At 42.6% G+C, this 26356-nt stretch overlaps 1 protein-coding gene across 1 annotated transcript in view; it reads left to right on the plus strand.

The window, feature by feature from the left end:
- The window catches only part of LOC137281527 (uncharacterized), a 209841-nt gene that overhangs the window by 140094 nt on the left and 43391 nt on the right, over positions 1-26356 (plus strand). Inside the window, exon 26 of the mRNA XM_067812809.1 lies at positions 21434-21495. Within this exon, the coding sequence (XP_067668910.1) occupies positions 21434-21495 (62 nt within the window). The remainder of the gene's footprint in view (positions 1-21433; positions 21496-26356) is intronic.

Here is a 26356-nt window from a genome sequence, read left to right on the forward strand (position 1 = left end):
CTATACAATGCATTCCTAATAATTTTTTCTTCCTCCTGCAAGCACTTTAGAAACCTTTCAGCCGCGTCAGGACCCCTATACACTACCGGAGCTTTCGTTTCCCCGTCACAACGGACGACAATGTATCCAAACGAACAGGCTTTATGCTCTTGTGTTTTGTGTGTGAAACTCCCACTAGTGGATGATTCCCCTACAATTAAGGCTTCGAAGTCGGCGTATATGATATAAGGCACAGACATTTGATTCTTGTGATTGTCGAATTTTAGGATATTTTCACCTTCCTTAGGCATGTCGACTCGTATGGCCGTCTGCCCAACACCTTGGCAATCCTCCAGGTGGGATTCTAATAAATCGGCCCGACTGAAACAGTGTAGGCATCGTACACAAAAGTGTTTTTCCCCAACGTGTTTCGACTGGTCGTGCAACAACCGGCTGAGATGTTTTATCCACGTGTAGTGATACGTTTCACCTTTTTGAATCATGAATAAATTAATAACTTGACAATCCTTCACCGGGCTGACCCTGTGTATTATTGTTGTATTACCTTCGTGTCCAAAGACATTTATAGCCAGATTATTCTGTTTTTCTACTTTAGTGATCTGGGATATTGGGGTGGGTTCATCTATACCATCCCAGTTGAGCCCATCGTCCTGTGGATAATTAGAAGGCCTGTTCGGATTAGTGGCAGCTGGAAATAAGGCTGACCTGATAGATAACCTCAAGCAATCGTTTCCTCTATTCTTAACGTTTACTATGGCTTGTTTGTTCTTATAGTAGGGAGGCAAGGCTAGGTATGACCCACCTCTGAACGGCACGTATTTAGCTATATCTAGATAGACATTATCGATTTTATCTACAGCCCACCCGGACCCCATGTGTGTGTAGCGTTCTAGGTATTCTCGTATCTGCTGAAAACTATTATCGATTGATGTGTCAATGGTCTCTGCATGTGTGACGACCTCTTGTTTACCTCGGAAGTAAGGTTGAACATACTCAGTGGTACTCCCAACCTGCTTATCGAGTGACATTTTCACTGTGATCTGAAACTTGATACTTCCTAGATTATTTAGTTCCTGGTTGACCTTATCAGCTATCAGAGGCTTAATATCTGTAATGTCTATGTTTCTATCAATGTGCATGCGCCAACCTCTCAAATAATTGCCTACGGCGTGCTCAGTGCGCACAAACTGTAGGTCAATAGCTCTATTCTGTCGTAATAATTCTACAAGCTGTGGTTTTCTCATACGAGAATACCCGCCTAAACCCAAATCGTGTGCCTCGGCTTTCAGTTGTTTTACAGTTGGACGTGCTACAGGGGTATGTGATAACAATGTGGTTAACCCGGCTTTCCCCAGTTTTGAATAACCCGTGTATCCAAGCTGTTTCGCTTGAGCTTTTAACTGTTTTACCGTAGGAGGGACTTCTAAACCTAGTAATCTCAACAATGCTGGCTTCCGCATTCTAGAATACCCGATAACACCTCTCTGCTTTGCGGCCCGCTTGAGCTCGCGCACAGTAGCCATAGTGTTTACACCTAAGAGAATCAATGTCTAATTGGTCGGCAGTAACTCTTAAAAAATATTTTCTGGTGGCCGGGTACAATTCTAGACATTCTGTCAAATCGTCCCAAGTACCTGGTAAAATATATAGTGTGGCTGTTTCAATCCAGTACTCACCTTGGGTATAGTATTCCTTGTATTCACTTATACTCGAAAAACGTTCTATATGGTATTGAGACGCGATATCCCGCTCCCATTCGAAGGGGTGAGTATACTTAACACCCTCTTTAATCCATACCACGTCCACTATTATCTTAAATCTGAAGCTGCCCCATAAAGCCAGTTCATATTTGAATATGTTTTCCACAGACATAGCTATACATAGGTGTGTATAATCTCTAATTGGAGTCTATCTTGAGCAGTCGCCTACGTTCTTTTATGTAGCCTTTTTTATTCTCATATATGAGTTGATGTCTGACTACGTTCGCTCCGTGAGCTTTACATAAACAGTAGTGCCCTTTAACCCCGATACCACACACAGAACACGTGTAGTTAGGACTTCCCATATGGAAACAACAGAACCCCTGATTCCTGCATTTCCTACCACAGGCCTCGGTCTTCCCCATAAGTATATATTCGCATCGGTATGGAGCGGGTCTCATGTTTACTTATATAGGTATTTTAGTTTAATTGCTTAGCAACCAACGCAGTAGCTGCTATACCCAACACTATGAAGCCCAGTTCACGATTCATTTGTCCCTTGGATGGTGTGTAGTACTGAGCGAGTGTGGGTTCATTGAGCGCTTCCAATCGTTTACCAGTTAGTAGGTAGTATTCTTTCATTGCTTCATCGACATCGTTGAATGTTTGAACGGCATGGTTTTCACGCTGGAGTTGTTCGTTAATAAAATCGATCCTCTGGAGGCGTTTTTTAGCGTACTCGGCCTGTGCTCTTTGTAATTTCTCAGTAGCGAGATCGTGTCGCTTCCTTTCTTCCTGTATTTCAGCCGCGTGATCATCTCGTAGTTTCGAGAAGAGGAAATTACTCCCGGAAAATGCCAGGGCATTCACTAACGCCCCACCAACCATCATAGCTATCGTGGCCATCCCTATATTTATTTCATTATATTATCAGGTATTATTCCTTGTTTTACTAGGATGTCTTTTGTGGCCATCGCCATACCAAGGTTCATTATGAGCATACCCATATCCTGCAGGTTGAAATCTAGCTTGATAGTTGGTTGTTTAAGCACCATTTTAGTCAACCGAGCGTACCCTACTGCTAGACTGGCTACCACTGTGGCGTGGTATGCGTCGTTGACGAACGTTTTCCCCTCAGACATTATGTATATGATATAAAATATTTTAAATTATAACATGATATGCGGGTCTACCATGGGGGATACCCCCATACCCCCACTGTTGGGGGTTACCTCACTGTTGGGTTGTGGCTCACTGTGGGAGGCGTATAACCATGTTATAACCACGGCAGCAGTTACACCTACAGCCAACAACAGTCGGGTTGGGTTAGTCACTTTATGTTGGTTACACCACCGTTTTTTACCAGCAGCTACTCTCTTAGGATTCTTCTGTCTGGTTACTGTTGGAGGTACCTCCACTGAAGGGGTCACTGTTGGGGGTGGGGTCTCCTCCATCACTGTTGGGGGTACCTCCACTGGGGTTTCCTGTGCAGCATCCATCTATACTATTATTATTATTCTTTCTCTCAAATTGGCAATGTTTTGCCGTGATAATCGCCGCCGTCACTGGAGCCAACAACATACCATATTTGTGGTACAGCCCGCAGCTGATAGAGCTCACGGCGTGTTCGATAAAAGGGTCTTTATCTAGGTCCTCCCACAGGTAAAGTCGGCGCTCTGGTGGAATGGGAAGGAATTGTGATACAATACCGGTATATATCTGGGTCATAGCCGATCCTATTGTCTTTGTCATTTCTGCTCCGAGCCGGGCCTCGTATCTAGCGTACAGCTTATCGATTTCTTCGGCTGACATTTTGTTAATTTTATCTGGAGTGTAGTCTCCAAAGTAATGTTTGGCTTTGCCGCCAACAGCCAACGCCACCAGTTTCTCTCGCTTGGGGGAATCCCCAGTTGGGGAACCCTCCACAGACAATTGTTCGAGCAATTCCTCACACTCCATCTTATAATATAACAAGTAAGATTTAGTTTTAACTATATAATACCCGATATAAACAAAACACAGAGAAATGAAGGTTAAGTTGCACACGACAAATACTTCAAATATCATAGCTATATGCTTAGCTTTGCTTAGCTTTAGCTTAGCTTTAGCTTAGCTTTAGCTTAGCTTTGCTTAGCTTTGCTTAGCTTTGCTTAGCATACTATATAAGCCACGGGTTGGTCGGTCTTTAGCACGAGCTTAGCGTGTTTAGTTTCAGCGAGCTGTTTCTTTACCCGTTCCCGTTCTAATTTACTCATCACATCGTTCTCTCTCAAACACTCCTCGAACGAATCCCTATCCTTGCAGTGAAATAAGGCCACCCATCGCGTCTGCTCCCTGAGGTCTTTCAACACCGAGTTGAACTTCTGCGTTAGCACCCAGACGCTGTGATTTGCATGCCGGCCGGAGAAGGCCAGGTACGATAGCATGTCTCTCTTTTTTGTTATCTCGCGATTAGCGCTGCAGTCGTCCAGTATGAACAGCGTCGGTTCCCCTTTAAATTTCTCGTGAAGAGCTTTCAACCAATCCTGCAGGCGTGTTCCAGGGTCGATTTTGTGTACGTCCGGGTCCGTCATCACCCAAGGTCGCGCGTACGTTTTATTCATGCCCAGAGTAGGGCACATGATAACGATGTTATCGAACACATCCTTGTAGTAACCCTCCAACATATCCAACACGAAAACGGTCTTCCCACAGCCAGTCTGCCCGCATATGATAGCGCAGTGTGGGTCAGTGGGGAGGGGGAGACCCCCACTAGTAGATGGCTTGCACGAATCTCCCATTGTCTATATTAAGTTGCGCGTCCATAATAACGTACAGATATAATTTCAACTTACCAGCGGTTTGAGCCTTCTTATTAATCTGGATGGTTATCCCTTCGCTGCCGTTATCTATACGACGCCCGCTACCGTGCAGTTTATCATCATCCGTGGATCGCATGTCCAACCATAAGGCGTACTTGGTGGTCAGGTATTCACCGATCTGCACGGAGCCTAGGTCCAGGTCCTTTGTTATGTAGTCCCCAACTGGTAGTTTTTTTATCTCATCCCACTGCTGGTGTGGTCTCATACCATGACTGAACAGCTGGTTGGGCACGCCCTCGATAGTCACTTCCACCTTTTCAATCTCGGGGTTGAAAAACTTCTCGCTGTCCCTCCGGAATGGATCGTAATCCTCCACGGGGACGACCAGGATACCTTTCATCGATCGCGCCGGCACATTCAGGTTGATATTCCATACAGTGTCGCTCTTGTCTCGCACGACTGATCTATGTCTCAGTACGCGATCGTACAGGATAGCCATCTTCCCAGAGTACTGGTTTCGAACCTGCCTGGCCAGCTCCGGGCTAGTGACCATGTCGAACTCCAGAGAGATGTTGTCTATGGCATAACTGGCCTCATCACCGTTCGGCGTACGCACTACTTTGCTATAGTCGTTAAACGTGAGCTCGTATTCGAGCCTGTCACCCAGCGCGGCCTGGTAAAACGGCGCGTGTCCCGTGAGCAACTCGAAGTCGAGCGGCACGCAGAATCGATTCCCGTATGCTAGAGCGATGGCCTTTTCACCGTCCGATAGCTTGTCTTGCTGGTCTTGCGTGAAGACGTATCCTATGCGCGCCCGGGTTGATTTGCTGATACCCTGGTACACATCATTGACTCGTTCTCTCTCGCTTTTCCAGAGATCCTTGTAGCAGTGAAACACGTCGCTGTCGTCGATGCTCAGTACCTCGTTACCACTGATCTTGACGGTCGTTTTCTTGATGATGGCTCGACCCACGTTCCGCACTAGCTCGCGTTTGTCGTTGTCGGAGGTCAACGTGATATTGAACGCCAGTCGAACAGTGCCTGGTACAATGAGGTCATTCTCACCAAGGTTTGGAAATCTAACCAGCAGAGTTTGGTTCTGGTCTATCTTGCTGGGGTTGTTGGTGATGGTCACCGACTGTCGCACGGCTCTGGCACCTAATGGCTCTCTCAATTTTCTGAAAGGATCTAATTTTCTACCGTACATTGTTATATAAATGAAATATATTTTTAATACTAATGGATGAAGACATACCTATGGATGATATGCGGGGCGATAGTGCCCAGGCATATGATGACCAGGAGACCTCATTCTCGCAAGGTGACGAGCTCCTTAAGGGCGCCGTCGACGATTATTACAACGTAGTTGAAAATAAATCCAAACTCAAGTCGTCGGGAAGGTACTATAACAATTTTACCTTCGATAGCAATGGCACGCTGCGTTTGAAGGCTCACCCGGGGATTGATCTCTTTCATCAAACAACGAGAAAACCGCTTGCTTTATCAACATTGGCCAGTAAATATAAGATTAACTTTGTCCAAGATGAACTAGGCTTCACAGATTACGGTGGCGCGCGACCTAAGCAGTATCCTCCGAAGTTAGTTCAAGATCTGGAAGGCATCAGGGACGCCCCATCGGATCAAAACATGACTTATGATATTAAAAAGGTGTTGGCCGACTACGAGAACAAACCATTCCCGGGGCTCGAATTTACCGTTCGGGAACTGCGGGGGTTGGATCTGACGATGCAAACCATTCGCGGACATCTCGCGAAAAGCACAGCCAAAATGAGTGAGATAGACGACCACATCGCCTATGAAAAGAAAAAACTCGGTGAAACTGAGGACGAGTCTATGAAAGCCACCATCGAGGAACGAATACGTAATTTGGAAGATGAAAAGCAGACCTGGCTGGAGACAGCATCCTCTTTCAAAGAAAAGCTTCGATCCCAGGTCAACCGTATACGGGAAACCATCAATCAAGTCCTCTACCGAGACACCACGTTAGCAGACAGGATTCGGATATTATTCCGGGAGCAAGGGATCACCATCGCCAGCATTCTGACTGCATTGGGTTTAATCATATCAACCCTGGTGGTGTCACTGGTGGGAGGAACCCCTGTGGGGTCTGCTGGCGGCGGTGGAACTCCAGGCGGTGGTGGTGGTGTTAAAGACTGGATCAAAAAACTCGGGGAAGGCCTAGCTAAACTGGCTGGTAAAGCCGCCGAAGCCCTTCCCGGCATCCTGGGTAGTATCGTCTCGTGGTTGTTGAGCGCTCTGTCTAAAACTGCCATGTGGCTCAGTCAAAACCTGTGGGCAGCCATCGTCGCCGTGGCGGGTCTGGTGTACGTAGCGGCTAAGAAATCTTTAACCAAATAAGTCCCAAAGTTACCCCACCAACCACTAGGGCTGTTTTATTATCAATATGCTGCTGATAGGTGGTGGAAACCCCCACACCCCCAGGGGGTACCTCCACATGAATTTTAGGCTCCGGAGGTGGCGCCACTATACCCTTTTCACGTGGTGGGATGTGTGGGATATGTGGGGTGTTAATATCGGGGTTGATACCCAACTTTTGGTCAGCCGTGGCTATGACTATTTTGTTGTTATAACCCACCACTTTTTTTATTCTCAGTTGCATATCACTCGGAGCCATGTACAACCCCACGCCGAACACGTAATTGACTTTCGATCTGGCGTATTCTAACACGTTTTGGTAACGGTCGATGGCCCTCGGGAGATCAACTGGAGAATTGATAGCATCCTCAACGTTGGAAACGAATTGTGTCTGAGCGTCGTAAGCAGTTCCCTTACCGAGGATGTTAGAACGCGTCATCGACTGCGCACCCAACAGCGCCCACACGTACGTTCGAATCGAATCGTTCAAGCGTATTGTACCAGCACGAGTGAATCCTTTCGATGTTTTTGAGATCATTTTAGTCCAGGCTGTGGCTGCATCAGGACTGGTTTGTTTTATACAGCTGACATGGATCTTTTCATTCGTTGTGGGGCCTGTAAATGTATGCCGGTTTGGGTTGTATGAACCATCTTTAGAACCGGCATAATATTTTCCGGACCTGTAGAAGTACACGAGAACTATACCGAGACCATGGTTCACACCAGGAAGGCGAAAGTCTTTATTCGTTGGAATCTCAAACTCCCCACAAATACGTTCATAAGCGCGTCTATCATAGGGGTTATTCGTCATACTCCACGCTTTATCTTGGGGAAGAGGAGCACTTATTTCCTTCAATATTCGTCTCGTTTGATAATAAATATGAAACAAAACAACCGCCTTACTCAGTTCGTCTATACCATAGTCTGGTGTCACACCCGACCCTGTCGTCGCACACCACACAGCAAAGTTGAGTTGGTTCTGCCAAAACTGCATTGGGTTTTGATTCCAGTTTACCACCGCCTGCGCGTTATTAACGGACACGACATACTTTTCAAAGATATCAATAAAGGTTGTTTTAAACCCAGTACCATCTGCATTCACCACGATTTTCAAGTGTGCTAAATCCATATTATAATTTATAATTCATATATTATAATATGTACATAACACTTCCAGGAATAACTAGCGGTGAGGCCGTTCAGCTGACGCACGCGATCGATAACACGTCAGGTCAACTCGAAGTCGCACTCTGCGATATCACCTACCTACCGCAATGGACTAACATTAATATCAGCAACAATAAGCTGTTCGTCAGTGGAACTCGCAGTCAAATAACTGACGGCTACTACAGCGTGTGCTCGCTAAACGACGAGGTCTTCAAACCCCTGGGAGCCGAACTCAAGATGAACGACTCAAACGGCACAGTGGTGTTAATCAACAACGGAAGAACCTCCTTGAGGCTCGGCCGACCATTAGCGAGGATACTCGGTATGTCTCCTGACGAGATAAAACCAACAACAACCGTCACAGGCACGAAGTTACCCGAACTAGTACCGTACCGAGAGCTATACATTCATCTCGGTCAGGTGAGCACAACGTATAACATTCAAGGAGGCCACCCTTCCACTATACTGAGAGCAGTGCCGGTGAAAACTGAGAAATTCAACGACGGTAGAACCGAGTCGTTTTCACCACGGCAGTATAAGAGATTAACCCAGGGTAACATACCTGAACTGACAATATCGGTGTTAGATATAAATCATAATCCTGTAAATATAGGATACCTCAGCTTAACGCTTCACGTAACATGACCAGCGCACAAGGGCCCGGAGTGAAAAAATGCGTCAATATCGGGATCTCCGACCTCGGAGACACACGCGGTTTCGACGCTCCCGGAGTAGATGGTAAATCATACGCCTTGCAACTAAAAAACAACATTTACAAACGCGTTGAAATCCCCTCCGGTGGAGCCCTAAGTGATATGATAGATACCACAGGGGCAACAGCCAACACTAAGTACGCCCTCGTCAACACCGGTGATGACAACTGGAGAATATACCCATCATTCGGAGGTAAACTGTTCGACTTAGACGATGTTGAGAGCACTACCATCGTTAAAAACAAACCATATATGCTCGTCTTCACCGAAGATGACAAGTGGGTGTTGTTACCCGATAACAAATGGTTTCTCAATATTAGACTCGTCTCCCCTTACGTGTTCACGGATAACAAAGACAACCACCTAAACAAAGTCGTGAACAATGGAACCCTGCTCGTGGCTTACGTCCCAACTCAGAGGCGTAGCGTAGTCGTCAGCCCAGTCAACACTATAGCAGCCCACATGCTATCGAGTAAACCGGCCATGCAAAACGTGAAATTGCAGTTGGTGTCTGAATTCGAAGGCGTGGTCAAGATACTAGAGGATCTACCGGCAAACTCAACACTGTTCATCAAAGTCTACCTAGGGGAACCATCGGGGAATGATGTCGAGATCGTGAAGGGGATTAAACTCGGGTGGGTGAAACGACACCAGTTTCAAGTTTGCAACGTTTACGTGCGGGTGGGTGTCGGCTCCAACACCAGTCTGCAGGGGGTCAACGTGATCGTGGAAAACAAGATATCACTAATCAATATCTTCCTGCCTGACAACATACACTTCATGGGTATGAAGTTAACCCCTGAATTATTATCAGAAAACCAGTTGGAAATTATATCGTAATAGTATAATAATGACTAATCATCATCCCAACACTACGCTTAACGACCTGGGAGATACGGAGGGATTCGATCAGCCTGGTGAGGAAGATGAATTATACATCCTGCACTTCAAAGACAACGTGTACAGACGGGTGTCGTTATCAGATTTTAAAGAGCCTAAATGGCTGATCAACTTAACACTCGCCTCACCTTATATCACATTAAGCGAAGATGTATTGATCTCTAAGATTAGGAACAACGGTATCTGGCCTGGGGATTTCATTCCAGAGAGTAAATCATACATGATAACTGTTGGTATCGAAAAACATAAGTTAAAGTCTGTTGGAAAAAATAAATTAACATTTAGTAATAGTGGTTATAGCAGATATCTTCCTAGCATATCAACCCCTTTCACACTCATCATAGAAGTCTTATTGTATTCAGACGATGAAAACACCTCACGAGGACACCAAATTTTACCTGGGGTGTCAATACACTGGTATAAAGAACACCATGGTCAATATTGTCGTATTGTTATACAACAGGATACCACGGGTCCTATAAACCGCTTAATAAACCTCAGTGGGGTTTTTATTACAACAGGAAATTTTATTGGCCTCTCACCTATTACCCTGACTGATAGGATAGATCTTATAGACTTCAAATTCATTTATAGACTATTAACTGAAACCCAATTAAAATATCTTTCATAATATATATTATAGAATGGGTCTGTACCCAGTCGTAGAGGAAGTAGCGAAGACGCTAGAAACCGTAGATGGGTTCCGCTTGAGGCAGTTATGTGATGTGAAACGTCAACTAGAACAAGACCGTGACACGCGGAAAGCACTATGTAAAAAATACAATAGAGCTTTCAATATCGTGGACGGGGCTGACACTACCCTTATGGCAACCAGCATGGGACTAGGGGCGGCAGGCGTTGGGTTGTTAACCACCATCGTGGCTGCACCTATAGTGTTAGGTATTGAAATAACGGCTGGGGTGACAGGGTTGGTAGGGTTGGCGCTTAAGTTAGTATCACGCAGACTTAATCGTAAGGCATTGAAACACGACGAGATCAGGGTTCTGGCCGAAGCAAAGCTGAACACAGTGAGTGAGCGAATTTCCACGGCACTCTCTGACAGTAAGATCTCAGAAGAGGAGTTTCGTTCAATCCTCTCTGAACTCAAAAAATATAACGGAATGAAACAAGATATTCGATCCAAGTCTCGTAAGTCTGCTATCAGCGAGGACGAGAAAAAAAAGTACATAGCACAGGGAATACAAAAAGCCCAGCAAGCCTTTATTATGAACACCAAAGAGATCGTAGGCGGTTCACGTTAAACTGTTTCATCGATATAAACATAACATAGCCGTAAGCGAGCCACCGATCCTATATGGTCAGTCAAAACTTACAACATAGATAAAGTGGATATGAAAGCCGACGAACCTAACTTGTACTACTTGAGGGGTGGGCCGGGTAGGGGTTTTGTAAGAGAAGAATTATTGATCGTACCGTACGGCACAGTGTTACCGCCTGCCAAGTCACGGTAAACGTGATGGCGTGGCTTTGTAGTAGGGGCAATAGTAGCAAGAGCTAAGGGTCCCACCAAAGCCTCATTTAGTAAATGAGGCTTTTTAGAGGGGTTTTTGAAAAGTGTTTTCGGACTATCATTCCCTATACTACTGTGCCCCATCCCCAGACAGCTGGTATTACGTATAGACTGGGAAGAAACACGCCTTCACCCCATATGAACAACGTTTACAAGCAGTTCAAACCTGTCCTTAGTCAGTGTATATCCGTTCTGAATTAGACCTACCACATCTTTAAAATGCACTACCCCTTTCTAACTCTTTCTGAACTCAACCAGATCGTATTTAGACTCTTCCTCCCGTTCACACTGCATTCTCATTCTGATTCTAGCGTGTGCAGTGGTAATAGCAGATATGTCCAGGTTTGATTACCAGCCCGTTCTTATTTCCGTTACCAGTTTCAAGATGGAAACATCGACATCACCATGCCTCCACAGAAAAAAGAGGGTGGACCAAGAAAGACATCTTATTTAATGAAGGGGTGATGCATTCAAGAATTTCATCAAACATGGGTGGGGTGATTCTCAAGAAATTGTAGAAGGACTCATGATCATCAAGGCGGAGATCCTCTTTCAGTTGATGAAATGTTCCACAGCTATTGGCCTCTCAGGTGAAAGATAGTTTCTCACCCAACAAGTTCTTGTTCGTTTCCTCCTTTCTTGCTCTACCAACTCACTGTACTCTTGTTCTGCTTCCAATAAAAATTGCAGGAAATGAGCATCCAGCATGCTGAGAGCTGCAAATTTGTTTATGTAATACAGGCAGAAATCTTTATCCCAAATGGAGAACATGTTAAAAACGCGTGTCTGTATACCCTACCGTGTCATATGGTAATGCACAAAGTGTTGACATAATAAGACCTGTGTAAGTCCTACATAAACGCACTAATAAGTAGAACTTGAAGAGAATCCATTGTGCTCTTTTAGTACTGAGGAGAAATGTACTACAAAATTCTTAAGAACCATTCATTTGGTTTTGAGAATATTTGCATAGAATACCAAATTAAGAACATAATGTGGTTGAGTTTTATCGGCGAACGGAGTTGAACGGGTGAAAACTGTGTACAACCTTATTGCAACTGATGCCCAACTATATGTCTGCACACATCCCCATTAAGATTGAAGTATGGCGATTCCTTTCGTCATATGGCAATCTCGTTTAACTCATTAAGTCCGAGAGCCGCGTATATGCGGCAAATTAATTAGCTTCTCACAGCGAGAGTCGCTTATTGGGGGTAATAAAAAGCACCTCTTATTCAGCGAGAGCCGCATATTGGGGGTTACGAAAAGCACCTCTCATTCAGCGAGAGCCGCGTATTGGGGGTTTTGCATTTTAAATTCGTACTGTACCTATAATTTCAATCAGTTTAGCAGTAATGATGAAAGATTAGCTTTTCTTGCGAGAGAGGTTACTTTCTGTGTTAATCAGAAGAACTATTAATGTGTTTTGATAACAATTGCTTGCAATGTCGGGGGCTTATACAGGCAAATGACCACATGTCTGCGAGAAAGGGGATTATGAGATGTTGTTACAGGAGGTACGTGTTTGTTACTCGTCATTGGGAGTGAATACTAAGATACTATGTTTGTACACTGATTGAATTAACGGTGACAAAACCATCTTCTAAATTCAATCATTCATTCGTTGTAATAATCCATATAATGAATTGTAGACATAAATAGCAATACTGTATTTCACTCATGTTCGTGTTGATTTTAAATAAACCAAGTTACTAATTTAGACCTAATTCATTTGCGACTATTGATTTTTAAAGTTGACAATAATACATAATCGAATATGAAGTGACAACTCTTGCATCTACTCATGATATACATATATAGTACACATAAACCATACAAAGGTAACTGGGGTATTTTGTTCAAGCTGTTTCATGCTTGTTTGAAATGTGATTTTTCAATGCAATTTACATAAGCATTGTGTAAGAAACGTTTGTATTTGATCTCTGTAATTATCTTATCCCGTGTAGTGATCACGTGTATCAGAAACATCGTCAATAAAAGGAGGATAATATATCAGTTACGGAATTGATGCGTATAATCATTCAATCAGACAACACTAAATGAGATATGTGAACACCTCTTTCAACCTCAAATAACAGCCTCTGGCCGAATGCATGTCTTGGTAAACTTTTGTCCCGTGACAAGTGTAAAACAAACTAAGGCGTTGTTACATCATTGGACAACCTGTTTTGTGGAGTCACGCCCATTGTCAATCGTCTGAACATCGTTTGCTTTCAAAACAAATATAAGTATGTCCATCTTCATAAATATTTGGGGAGATTCAACTTCAAGTGCATACATCACAATAAATCAGTATCGTGTTACTTTTTAAAATTCTATAATACATGTACTTGAATTATGGTATTTATTCGTAACAATGTGCAGATTAAGTTGAAATGTTCAGCGAACCATTATGTTTGATGTACAAGTAGTGTACGCAAAAAGTATATGCAAATAAAGACCATCTCTACTCAATAGTTGGATTGGGTTATCCGGGGTAAAAATAATCGGATTGTAGCGTTCTGAGTGCTTCAAAGAAAAATAAACTTGTCAAAGTGCTTGTTAGTTCTACGTGTACATTTCAGGCATCCTTACGATTATATATGTTCACGATACACAAACTTTTCATGATATGCCAAAATCTAGCATATCGATTGGTCAACGGTCTAACCAATAGTCAATCTGTATCCAAGCTGTCTAGTGACCGAACGTACTCTTCGGAAATTTAGCCCACGCCCCATCACCTGTCATTTCCAATGTGACAGGTATCTCATGATACGATTGGTCATAGATAACAAATCAGGGAGTATATTGAACAGTTAAGATACAAAACGACCTATTCGGGAACTTTGATGACGCCCACCCTATGACCCTTTGTCTTATGTATGTGCAAGGAATAGCATTATACAATATGCATACATGTATGTTCGTGCGATAACGTATATTTTCTGCGTTAAATCTAGATGAACTAAAGCGACAAACTGTGAATCTGTTATATGTATGTCACAGACTAGCTTATTAGTACTTTCTTTAAAATATTCAGTAAACACTAGCAATGTATCAGCGAAAACGCTTCTTTCATAGATTATTAAGCATGTGCGTAAATTCGTCTTTACTGCCATTGACATAGATGTTTTGAACAATTTAATCTCACACAATGATATGAGTGGGACATAATTTGGTTTAAGTATGTCTTACATACAAAGATTCCAAACATGTGTGAAGAAAGGCACACTTACATAATCCCTTACTTTATGTGCTATTGAACGTTTCTTGACACTTCTCTGTAATTATCACATATAGCAACTAATTCCGTTGATCCATCATCAGTAAAAGCAGGATAGCATATTAGTCATGGTATTGATACCCTTGCGTATCATCATTCAGACTACAGTAATAAGATTATTTAGCGCTACTATTTGTCTTGAAACAACAGTCTCTGGTAAAATTTATACGTAGCCACGCCCCTACTCCCTTATTGAACGGACTGTCCCGGGACAAGCGTAAAATAAACATGTGTTGTTATTTTGTCGGACAACCCACTTGATGGTGCTACGTACGCTTCATTCTCTGTACTGTATATGCACACATGGGTGCAGTCTGGTGAACCTTGATAGCGATACGATATCAGACATTACACAAATTGTTACATGATAGTTAGAATATACAACCAAAACACAACATATCCACTTGTCAACAATACAATAAAAAATCAATGTATCCAATCTGAATGACCAAATGTGCCCTTCAGAAATTTAGGCCACGCCCCATCACCTTGCCCTTCCTATGTGACAGGTTCTCACGATATGATTGGCCATAGTTTCATCCAATATAATGAGTAAGTGAGATATAATGCGTTACATTCGTGATATTTTATCCCATCACATGACGGGAAGCTTTGTTTAGCATCGAGTAATGATAAATATATCATGCAGTATGTATGTGTATGAATGGTGATGTATGTTTACAGCGTTAAGTTAAGATGAACACAGTGACAAACTATAAATTTCTATATGCTCCATGTTACTTACACACCTCTTGATACTTTCCTTGAAATAGTCAGTAAGCACGAGCAATGTATTGGCAAAAAATGAAGACGATTATAATGCAAGTTCCCCCCTCTTTTTAAACTCTATTATAGATAATATATTATAATTCACTCAATACGATGAGAGAGACAGGAGGAATTTGTATATTTGTTCATCTCGTACGTACAAAGACCGCGTAGGTGTTGATAAAAATACAGCACACACTGGCAAAGGGGTATAAGGGACACATGTAATAAATTACATGAAATGCTGTAATATATGTATTCACATCGGCCTCTTTTCCATCTTTACGACACAATTAAATAATCAGTACTTGTTTGTGAGACTAGACAGCTTCCTGTCATATCTGAGACCTGCCAGGGAAATCAGGCATGATTAGCACTATTTAGCCTCGTCACAGCAATCAGGCAGTCAGCGAGGGGTGCCAGGTGTTGGGCAGTGGAGCGGCTCCAGGGCTTAATGAGTTAAGGTGTGTCATCACTCCGTCCCATTTTATGACATGTAGAACATTGGACATTGGGAATTGTGTTACTGAAGTCCTCTGAAACTCACCAACTACATTCACACAATTAGGTGACAATCAGGATTTTATCGGTCATTATATCTTGTGGACAGTTCGAAAGTTCAGTGTATGTACCAAACAATCCAGTGATATCTTTAGATGAGACAAGACATTGAATGAAAAGCTCCCACAACCATCTCACAGTCTAAAATATCACATTGAGCAAGTAAACTAACAAGTGCATGTTTGGAAACAGTATCTGCAGCCAATCATATTCCTTCACCAGTTGACCATGGTTGGAGCATTTGTGATGGTCAGCTTATCCCTTTTCTGATGTCAAGAGATTCTAGTCTCCCCATGGATTGGTTGAACTGACATTGAGTAAATGCAGTAAAGTCAGTATGCCAGCAGAGACATCTATGTCAGTGCAGATGAACTGATTTATTGTGCACAGAGACATGTCTTTTTCATGGCAGGTGATTGTTGCCCCAACAGCTTTGACTTATATGATATGATATAGGATATTTATATAGCGCACAATTGTAAGCTTCTGAATGTATCAAAAGTGTGTAAGACTTATCTGACAGACCACTTGGAACAGCTACAACAGGGCCTTTCTTAATTAAGGGGGCCTATCAACATTAAAAGAGTGTTATATCAACACATTTATGCATAAAAAATAACCTGTTAAAAATTATAGAGGGGCCCTATACAACCAGAGCTTAGAAGCAGTTATCAGCCTTGAAGCATAGTATTCTAACACTTTGGGTGATGTTATTTCATCAACTATTTTAGGCAAGTGAAGCTTTCATAAACCATACCATTGAAATTTAGCTCTTTTTCTATACTGTATAAAACATTTGACATGAAATGAATTGTTTGTTTACTTATCAGTACAAACTGATATATGTAAGTAATAAAACTACAATGGCAGCCATCTTGGCAGCCATTTTGAATTCTGGGTAATATGAAATACTGCCATGTAACATGCTGTCACTCTAGAAGTAAACAGGAAATAAAAACAACTGGTTATAAGTGCAAAAATACTGTAAACTTTCAATAAATAAATCACCACCACACATTTCCATGAAAAGTCGGAGAATCGCTAAAATTCCCCGCGTCAAAGAATAAGCTGTAAAACATTATATTACCACGACATGACCGTACAAAATTACTTGTTTTGTGCCCAAGCCACCACTCTAGAAGTGACAAGTGTAAAAAACCATCAAAAGTATCAAGTTTGCATGTAAATGGAAACATTCAGTGTAAATTTTTATGCACATTTAAGTGCCGAGAAGGCACAACACGACAATTCAAGATGGCGGCCAAAATGAGGGCCATTTATTTTTTTCAAAAACAAAAATATGTCAAATAATTTCTACATCCTTTAGTCAAAATGAAAGTGATCAGATTGATAGTAGTAAAACTATCCATGATTGACTGTGACGTGTTGTCGGGCAGCAAACCAAATGTCATGAAAATGCTCACAGACCCCCACCACATGAAATGGCTTGTGAGAAAAAAATGATACCACAATCTGAGAGTATTACAGGCATTTTCATGAGCCCAAGACATCATACTAACTGAAAATAGTGTCAAACCCAATCTATACTGGGGAGGCTACGAAATCCTATTTCTAGGCCCCTTTTTGAGATTCTCCTCCTGGACTGCATTTGCTACTCTCCGTAACAGCACTAGTAGGAATATTGGGATGGAGTGTTTGAAGTCTGAAGTCCTGAGCCTTTGTCAATCGAAGAGTAGAGAAATCTTTTTGTCAATATTCAAGCAAAGGCCGATTTTCAGAAGTTGTCGACCTTGCTACTGACTTAGTAGTTTATAAAAAAACGACAAGCCACTGTCTATGCAGTGGCTTTACAACTTCCTATCGTATTGGCCTAATCTAAAAGTCCAAATACTGAGTTCACTTGAGTTACAGTGTACGAAAGCTACGTCGGAGGAAATGGTCCGACACTACTTGATAACAGTTGGACAGATTCTTGACAAGTACTTGAAGGATAACCCACATCGGGTATGCAATATTGATGAGAAGAGAATTGTGGAACATCACACTCCTCCATCTGTTGTATCGTCAAGTCATGCAACATCATATTCTGTCACCTGTCCAAAATCTAGCACTACTATGGTTAGACGCGGTAATACTGCTATATTTTGTATTCAAGGGGAGAAGAATGCATGAAGATCACATGACAGGATTGACACCAGGAGCAGCGGGATCCATTTCTGATTCTGGATGGTAGAATTCCAGAATATTCCTTCATTACCTTGAACACCAAGGTTAAGTCGCAATAACTTTGTACCTTCATCTGTTTTTCACACCCCATGCGAAGACGGTGATAGATCCAAACATGTTGACAATTCTGACAACAAAACCACGTCATCTGTAAAGAACTTCCTTCACTTAAAACCAAGTGTTTTGACTGATACATCGCAGTCTGTAAAGAAGAGGAAAGTTCTTAGTGCGGTTGTCGATGGCAAGGCCATCACAAAGGATTCAGTTACAGAGAAAATTAGAGAACATCAAGTTAGCCATCCCCCCTTGAAGAAAAGAAAATCTGCAAATAAAACACCAAAATCGCGACAAAACCTCATGACAGATAAACCATTGTCTCCTCAGCCAGGTACATAAGGCATGCCCTTCCATCGAATCTATTTCGTCATTGATTCTTCTGGCGAAGAAACTGAGATCGCAGATGATGAACTTTGATATCAGCATCACAGATTTACATACAGGAACTCATAGGATGTCAGATCATTGTGTTTGTCTCATGGGCAGAATGCACACACCCATCGTACAAAAGCTGCATTCACCTGAAAGTATGTGTACCCGTGAGAGTTGTTAATGCCACCTCAGAATTCTGGTGTCCTTGTCATGATGAAAAGGAAGAATAACTTGTGATAGGATTATTTATCATGCCAGTGATCTACATAGGATTTTTCAAGTGAAATATTTTGAAATTACACGTATTTTTTCTTCATTACGGTGTGCAACATGTGATGACTTGTAGAAACATTTCTAAGACGTTTTGATTGACACCAGCATCCTATATACTTGTGCCCGTGCCACACCACCATACCGCCTCCTTTAAACTGTAAAACAGTCAACCCATCATAGGACCTGAAAGCTGGTGACATCACTTCCATGCAGCGATGTTTTGGATAGCGAAGTTAGTGGATGAAAGAAGTGTTGAAACACGAGGTCATCTTACCGTATTTGTTCATGTTGTCAATAAAAAAAAATGTTCAAGGGTAAGATAGACAGTATTGTGATTTATTATGCATCGTCTGAAATACGCATTATACATATGATAATATACTCCTCACAAAAAATTAAGCAACAAGTATATTTTTGGTCAGTACATAGGCCTTTACTTGTGATCATTACAACTGAATCAAACATAACAAAGATAAAACATATCCACACAATTTTCCAACAAAGAAATCAAATGCATTGAACAATAACTGACTTGCAAGTCATCAGAAACAGTGTCACTGAAAAAGCCGTGCAAAATGTGTTGCATGAGGGTATGAAAATGTCTGAAAACACTTTTACTGTCAGTTTTGAGCACTGATCCAAAGTTTAATATAACGTGTATGGCCACCATTGACCTGAATACACGCTTCAAGACGTCTAGGCATTGACCAGATGAGTCTGTCTAGAGTCTGTAGTGGAATGTTCTGCCATTCTCTCCGCAATGCCTGTTCAAGCTGATCCAGAGTCTGAGGACGAACATGGAGGCCGTACACACGCCTTCCGATAATGTCCGAAGCGTGTTCAATAGGATTCAGGTCAGGAGACCTTGCAGACCAGTCCATATGGGTGATGTTGTTGGTCTGAAGAACATCAGTGACAACTCCTGCTCGATGTGTCCATATGGGTGATGTTGCTGGTCTGAAGAACATCAGTGACAACTCTTGCTTGATGTGTCCATATGGGTGATGTTGTTGGTCTGAAGAACATCAGTGACAACTCTTGCTTGATGTGTCCATATGGGTGATGTTGTTGGTCTGAAGAACATCAGTGACAACTCTTGCTCGATGTGTCCATATGGGTGATGTTGTTGGTCTGAAGAACATCAGTGACAACTCTTGCTCGATGTGTCCATATGGGTGATGTTGTTGGTCTGAAGAACATCAGTGACAACTCTTGCTCGATGTGTCCATATGGGTGATGTTGTTGGTCTGAAGAACATCAGTGACAACTCTTGCTCGATGTGTCCATATGGGTGATGTTGTTGGTCTGAAGAACATCAGTGACAACTCTTGCTCGATGTGGACGGGCATTGTCATCCATGAAGATGAAGTTCGGACCTGCTTGCTGAGCCCACGGAATGATCGCAGGTGTGACAATTTCGTCTCGGTACCTCACACCTGTCATGGTACCTCGTCTGATGACCACAAGATCAGTTTGTCGTCCAACTCCCACCTCCATACTGATCATGTTCAGCAATCGTACATTTGGCATATCGTTCGTTACGGTTTCTCCACACACGAGCCCTACCATCATTGAAGTCCAGACAGAATCTTGACTCATCTGTGAAGAGAACATTACGCCAGCGATTCACTCTCCAGTTACGTCGTTCATTAGCCCAATTCAGTCTCTGTTGACGATGGTGTGCAGGCAGTGGGATATGTTGCACTGGTCTTCGGGACCTGAGACCTTCAGCATGGAGTCTGTTCCTCACTGTCTGTGTGGAGATTCTGTTCCCAGCAACTCTCTGGAGGTCATTCTGGAGAGATCTGGTTGTGGTGAACCTGTTCCGCCTGGCTAGGATGGCCAAGTATCGGTTCTCTCTGGGAGTTGTCACCCTTGGACGATCTGAGAGCGGTCTCTCAGTCATCAATCCGGTCTGTTGGTGACGAGTGATCGCTCTGGAGATGACACTTCGATGAACATGGAAGTGGTTGGCGACAGCACTCTGGGTCTGACTCCCCTGCACCATTCCAACAATTTGAGCAACTTCAGTTGGTGTCAAGTGATGCCTAGCCATTTCTCAAATGTTACTGTCAACAATTTGTCCTTGCTGGCAGTTTTAACACAATCAGAACACATGTGCAACGTGTATAGCACATGTGTTCCATGCATTTTGCATGTGAGTTTTGAGGGTGGTTGTGTTCAGGCGGTGCTAACAATGTACTCAGAAAAACAATATGGGAAATGGTTTCAGTTCATCAATTGTAAAGGGTTCCCTTGCATGGTTTATATGCCAAGTAACAACTTCATATAACCATGAAGAAAATATGTGGGAAAAAATACTTGTTGCTTAACTTTTTGTAAGGAGTGTATGTTGAGTTGATAAGAAACAGAAGTCCACATACACAGTAACTGAGATAGTGGTTCAACATGATTGACTGTTTTTGGTTTGTGATCTGGCTTGTATACAATACATACCATGGTGATGGATGAAATTTGAGAACCTGGGCTTATCTATGAGATCAATGTCAGAAAATGAAACATGCTATATGGCTGAAACTCTGCATGATTCTAGTTGGATGATTGTACTGCACTATTAAATCCAGTCCAAATTTGAACAAGGCTACTAGTACGTCTTACTTTTTCATATCAGAAACAGAGCACTTTGTCTCTGGTATTAAGTCTGTATGTGTATGTGTATGTGTTTGACAAGTATATTGTAAAACCTGTCTTTGTTGTAGATGTTCAACTACTTCACAGAGACGTTGGAAGTCAATATTCAGAATGCCAAGAAAGAAGGAAGGTGAGGACAGTGTTGAGGGTTACATTTGTTTCTTTCCTTCATGACTCAGAATAATTAATCCAAGGAGTTGATTGCATGGATTTGCTGGAATTTCTGTTCAGTCTTGTGGCTAAGCATGCAGTTTGTCTTTCCATGTCATTGTTTTTGACAATACAAATCCCTGTGAGGCAGTGACTTTCATCATTGCCACCATGACTGTCATATAGCCTCAGATACAAAACCTTGGTTTCAACTTTACCATAAATTCTGTGGTTTGCTATCAATAAATGAGATGTACAAATAAGCACATTCTTAAGTCCACTTCACTGTCAACTGTTATTGTCAAGGGAATCCTACTGCTGAAATTTCTTGCACAAAGGAAGCAGGTCTATCTTTGTCCGCTGTAAGCTAGTAGCAGTGTGTATTGGGAGGGGATATTTAGGAGAAAAAATCCCCAAAATGTCCAAAATGTAAACACAATAGGATTATCTCCATTCTACCATGATGTGTGCACCATGAATAAAACGTGTTTTAAATATGCACTCATTACCCTTGTGTAGTGTTTAGTTTGCTGCGAATAGAAACCTTCTAAAAGGTTTCACCCATACTCAGGGTGGTGCACAAAAAGAAATAATTTACAAAGTGTCAAATGTTTTATTTCCAAAACAAGGTTTTCTTTAAATACATTGCAAGCTGCAATATCTATCTTGACATTCCAAGTTTTATTTTGTGGACAACTTAAGTGTAATGACTTTCAATGTAATACTCTAACCAACTAATACTCTATCTTCAAAAATAGATTTGTCTGGTTTGACCTTATGTCATAGGCACGTGCCAGTTTTGAAACGTGGCTGTTCTCGGTGCATGTCAGTGCTTTGCTTAGTTCTGAAAGTAGTTATTAATGACAATCTGAGTAGTATATACAATGGGGGTTCTGGACCACTTTCAAGAAATGTCTCTACAATGCCTTATTTACTAAATAAGGCTTTGGTTGGGACCTTAGATCTTGCTACTATTACCCCTACTACAAAAAGGTTGGGTGTCTATGAAACAGTTTACCGTGTATTGGTTGGAGGTAACACTGTGCCGTACGGTACGATCAATAATTCTTCTCTTACAAAACCCCTACCCGGGCCATCCCTCAAGTAGTACAAGTTAGGTTCGTCGGCTTTCATATCCACTTTATCTATGTTGTAAGTTTTGACTGACCATATAGGATCGGTGGCCCGCTTACGGCTATCACCCTCGTGTTCCCCCGGCTGGTATAGATACCTCACCCCTACTACTTAACGTCTGTGCCTATGTCATGTTTATATCGATGAAACAGTTTAATGTGAACCGCCTACGATCTCTTTGGTGTTCATAATAAAGGCTTCTATGTACTTTTTTTTCTCGTCCTCGCTGATAGCAGACTTACGAGACTTGGACCGAATATCTTGTTTCATTCCGTTATATTTTGTGAGTTCAGAAAGGATTGAACGAAACTCCTCTTCTGAGATCTTACTATCAGAGAGTGCCGTGGAAATACGCTCACTCACTGTGTTGAGCTTTGCTTCGGCCAGAACCCTGATCTCGTCGTGTTTCAATGCCTTACGATGAAGTCTGCGTGATACTAACTTAAGCGCCAACCCTAACACCCCTGCCACCCCAGCTGTTATTTCAAAACCTAGCACTATAGGTGCAGCCACGATGGTAGCCAACAACCCAACGCCTGCCGCCCCTAGTCCCATGCTGGTTGCCATAAGGGTAGTGTCAGCCCCGTCCACGATATTGAAAGCTCTATTATATTTTTTTACATAGTGCTTTCCGCGTGTCACGGTCTTGTTCTAGTTGACGTTTCACATCACATAACTGCCTTAAGCGGAACCCATCTACGGTTTCCAGTGTCTTCGCTACTTCCTCTACGACTGGGTACAGACCCATCCTATAATATATATTTTGAAAGATATTTTAATTGGGTTTCAGTTAATAGTCCATAAGTGAATTTGAATTCTACAAGGTCTATACCACTAGTCAGGGTAATAGGTGAGAGGTTAATAGACTTTCCTGTTGTAATCAAAACCCCACTGAGGCTTATTAAGCGGTTTATATGACCCGGGGTATCCCGTTGTATAATAATACGACAATGTTGACCTATGTGTTCATCATACCAGCGTACTGTCACCCCGGGTACAATTTGGTGTACTCTTGAGTTGTTTTCAGTGCTTAAATAAAGGAAGACTTCTATGATGAGTGTGGAAGGGGAATATATCTCAACAATATTTATATTACTCAAACGATTGCTAAATGTTAATTTATTTTTTCCTACAGACATTAACCTATTTACGGAATTAATAGACATCATGAATCCCCTCTCCGGAATGATGAAATCCCCGATCCAGCTACCGTTGTTACTAATCTTAGAGACCCACTCATTTTCATCCATTGTTATATAAGGTGAGGCGAGTGTTAAGTTGATATTCCATTTAGGTTCTTTAAAATCTGATAACAGCACCCGTCTGTACACGTTGTCTTTGAAGTGCAGGATGTATAATTCATCTTCCTCACCAGGCTGATCGAATCCCTCCGTATCTCCTAGGTCGTTAAGCGTAGTGTTGGGACGATGACTGGTCATTATTATACTATTACGATATAATTTACAACTGGTTTTTTGATAATAATTCAGGGGTTAACTTCATACCCATGAAGTGTATGTTGTCAGACAGGAAGATATTGATTAGTGATATCTTGTTTTCCACGATCACGTTTACTCGATAGCATGTGGGCTGCTATAGTATTGACTGGGCTGACGACTACGCTACGTCTCTGAGTTGGGACGTAAGCCACGAGCAGGGTTCCATTGTTCACGACTTTGTTTAGGTGGTTGTCTTTGTTATCAGTAAACACGTAAGGGGAGACGAGTCTAATATTGAGAAACCAGTCGTTATCGGGTAACAACACCCACTTGTCATCTTCAGTGAAGACGAGCATATATGGCTTGTTTCGGGCGACGGTAGTGCTCTCAACATCGTCTAAGTCGAACAGTTTACCCCCGAACGATGGGTATATTATCCAATTATTATTACCGGTGTTGACAAGGACGTACTTAGTGTTGACTGTTGCTCTTGTGGTATCTACTATATCACTTAGGGTTCCACCGGAGGTGACTTCAACGCGTTTGTAAATGTTGTTTTTCAGTTGCAAGGCGTATGATTTACCATCTACTCCGGGAGCGTCGAAACCGCGCGTGTCTCCAAGGTCGGAGAGCCCGATATTGACGCATTTTTTCACTCCGGGCCCTTGTGCGCTGGTCATTTTACATGAAGCGTTAAGCTGAGGTATCCTATATTTACAGGATTATGATTTATATCTAACACCGATATTGTCAGCTCAGGTATGTTGCCCTGGGTTAATCTCTTATACTGTCGTGGTGAAAACGACTCAGTTCTACCGTCGTTGTATTTCTCAGTTTTCACCGGCACTGCTCTCAGTATAGTGGAAGGGTGACCTCCTTGAATGTTGTACGTTGTGCTCACCTGACCGAGATGAATGTACAGCTCTCGGTACGGTACTAGGCCGGGTAACTTCGTGCCTGTGACGGTTGTTGTTGGTTTTATCTCGTCAGGAGACATACCGAGTATCCTCGCTAATGGCCGGCCGAGCCTCAAGGAGGTTCTTCCGTTGTTGATTAACACCACTGTGCCGTTTGAGTCGTTCATCTTGAGTTCGGCTCCCAGGGGTTTGAAGACCTCGTCGTTTAGAGAGCACACGCTGTAGTAGCCGTCAGTTATCTGGCTGCGAGTTCCACTGACGAACAGCTTATTGTTGCTGGCGTTGATGTTAGTCCATTGTGGTAGGTAGGTGATATCGCAGAGTGCGACTTCGAGTTGACCTGACGTGTTATCGATCGCGTGCGTCAGCTGAACGGCCTCACCGCTCGTTATTCCTGGAAGTGTTATGTACATGTTAGAGTATATATGCTCATTATATAATAGTTTTTAAAATGTATTCCCCTGGTGTGTTTTACCCTAAACTGGATGTAGATTTCTCCCCCATGAAGATCGTGGTTGCTCCTGGGTTGTATTTCAATGCCCAACTTTTAGATGTGTTCGATAAGTATAAGCTTTCGGTGACTAACATCAAGGCAGTCCACGCGTGGTTCAACAACCCTATGCAGTTCTGGCAGAATCAATTAAACTTTGCCGTGTGGTGCGCTACAACGGGGTGTGGTGTGACATTGACCGACACTCGGCGTGGACCGCTGAGTCAGTCTGTGTTCAAGTTCCACGTGTACTACCAGGTCAGACGTATCCTTAAAGAGATCAGCGCCCCCCTCCCACAGGACAAAGCGTGGGACGCAACAAACAACCCGTACGATAGACGGGTCTACGAACGTATTTGCAATGAATTCGAAATAAACCCGAAGACGGATTGGCGTTTGCCGGGGCCGAACCACGGGTTGGGTATTCCTTATAGCGATGGGCTCTCAGTAAAAGCATTTAAGAAAGATTTACTAACAAACTTTATGAAACGAAAAATGTTTAGTCCTGAGAATTTTTTCCGTGAATTAGATGAAATTGTTCCTAAACCTACCAAATATGGGCCAAAACCAGTGAAAGATGCAAGTGATGATTTACTGAAACGAGGTATACTTAGGCAGGACTTTGCTTTGTCGAGTAATGAATGGAGGGATGATCGTATGGACTTTGAAGGTGGTGTTGCTTTCACAATCCAGAAAGTGGAGCAGTCAACCGCAGACGGGTGGAAAATGTTCATGCTGGACACGTCGAAAGGATTCACTCGTGCCGGGGTAGTCAGGTTGAACGACTCGATTCGAACGTACGTGTGGGCGCTGTTGGGTGCTCAGTCGATGACGCGTTCCAACACCATCGGTAAGGGAACT

This window comes from Haliotis asinina, chromosome 4, assembly GCF_037392515.1.
Source record: "Haliotis asinina isolate JCU_RB_2024 chromosome 4, JCU_Hal_asi_v2, whole genome shotgun sequence".
Lineage (NCBI taxonomy): Eukaryota > Metazoa > Mollusca > Gastropoda > Lepetellida > Haliotidae > Haliotis > Haliotis asinina.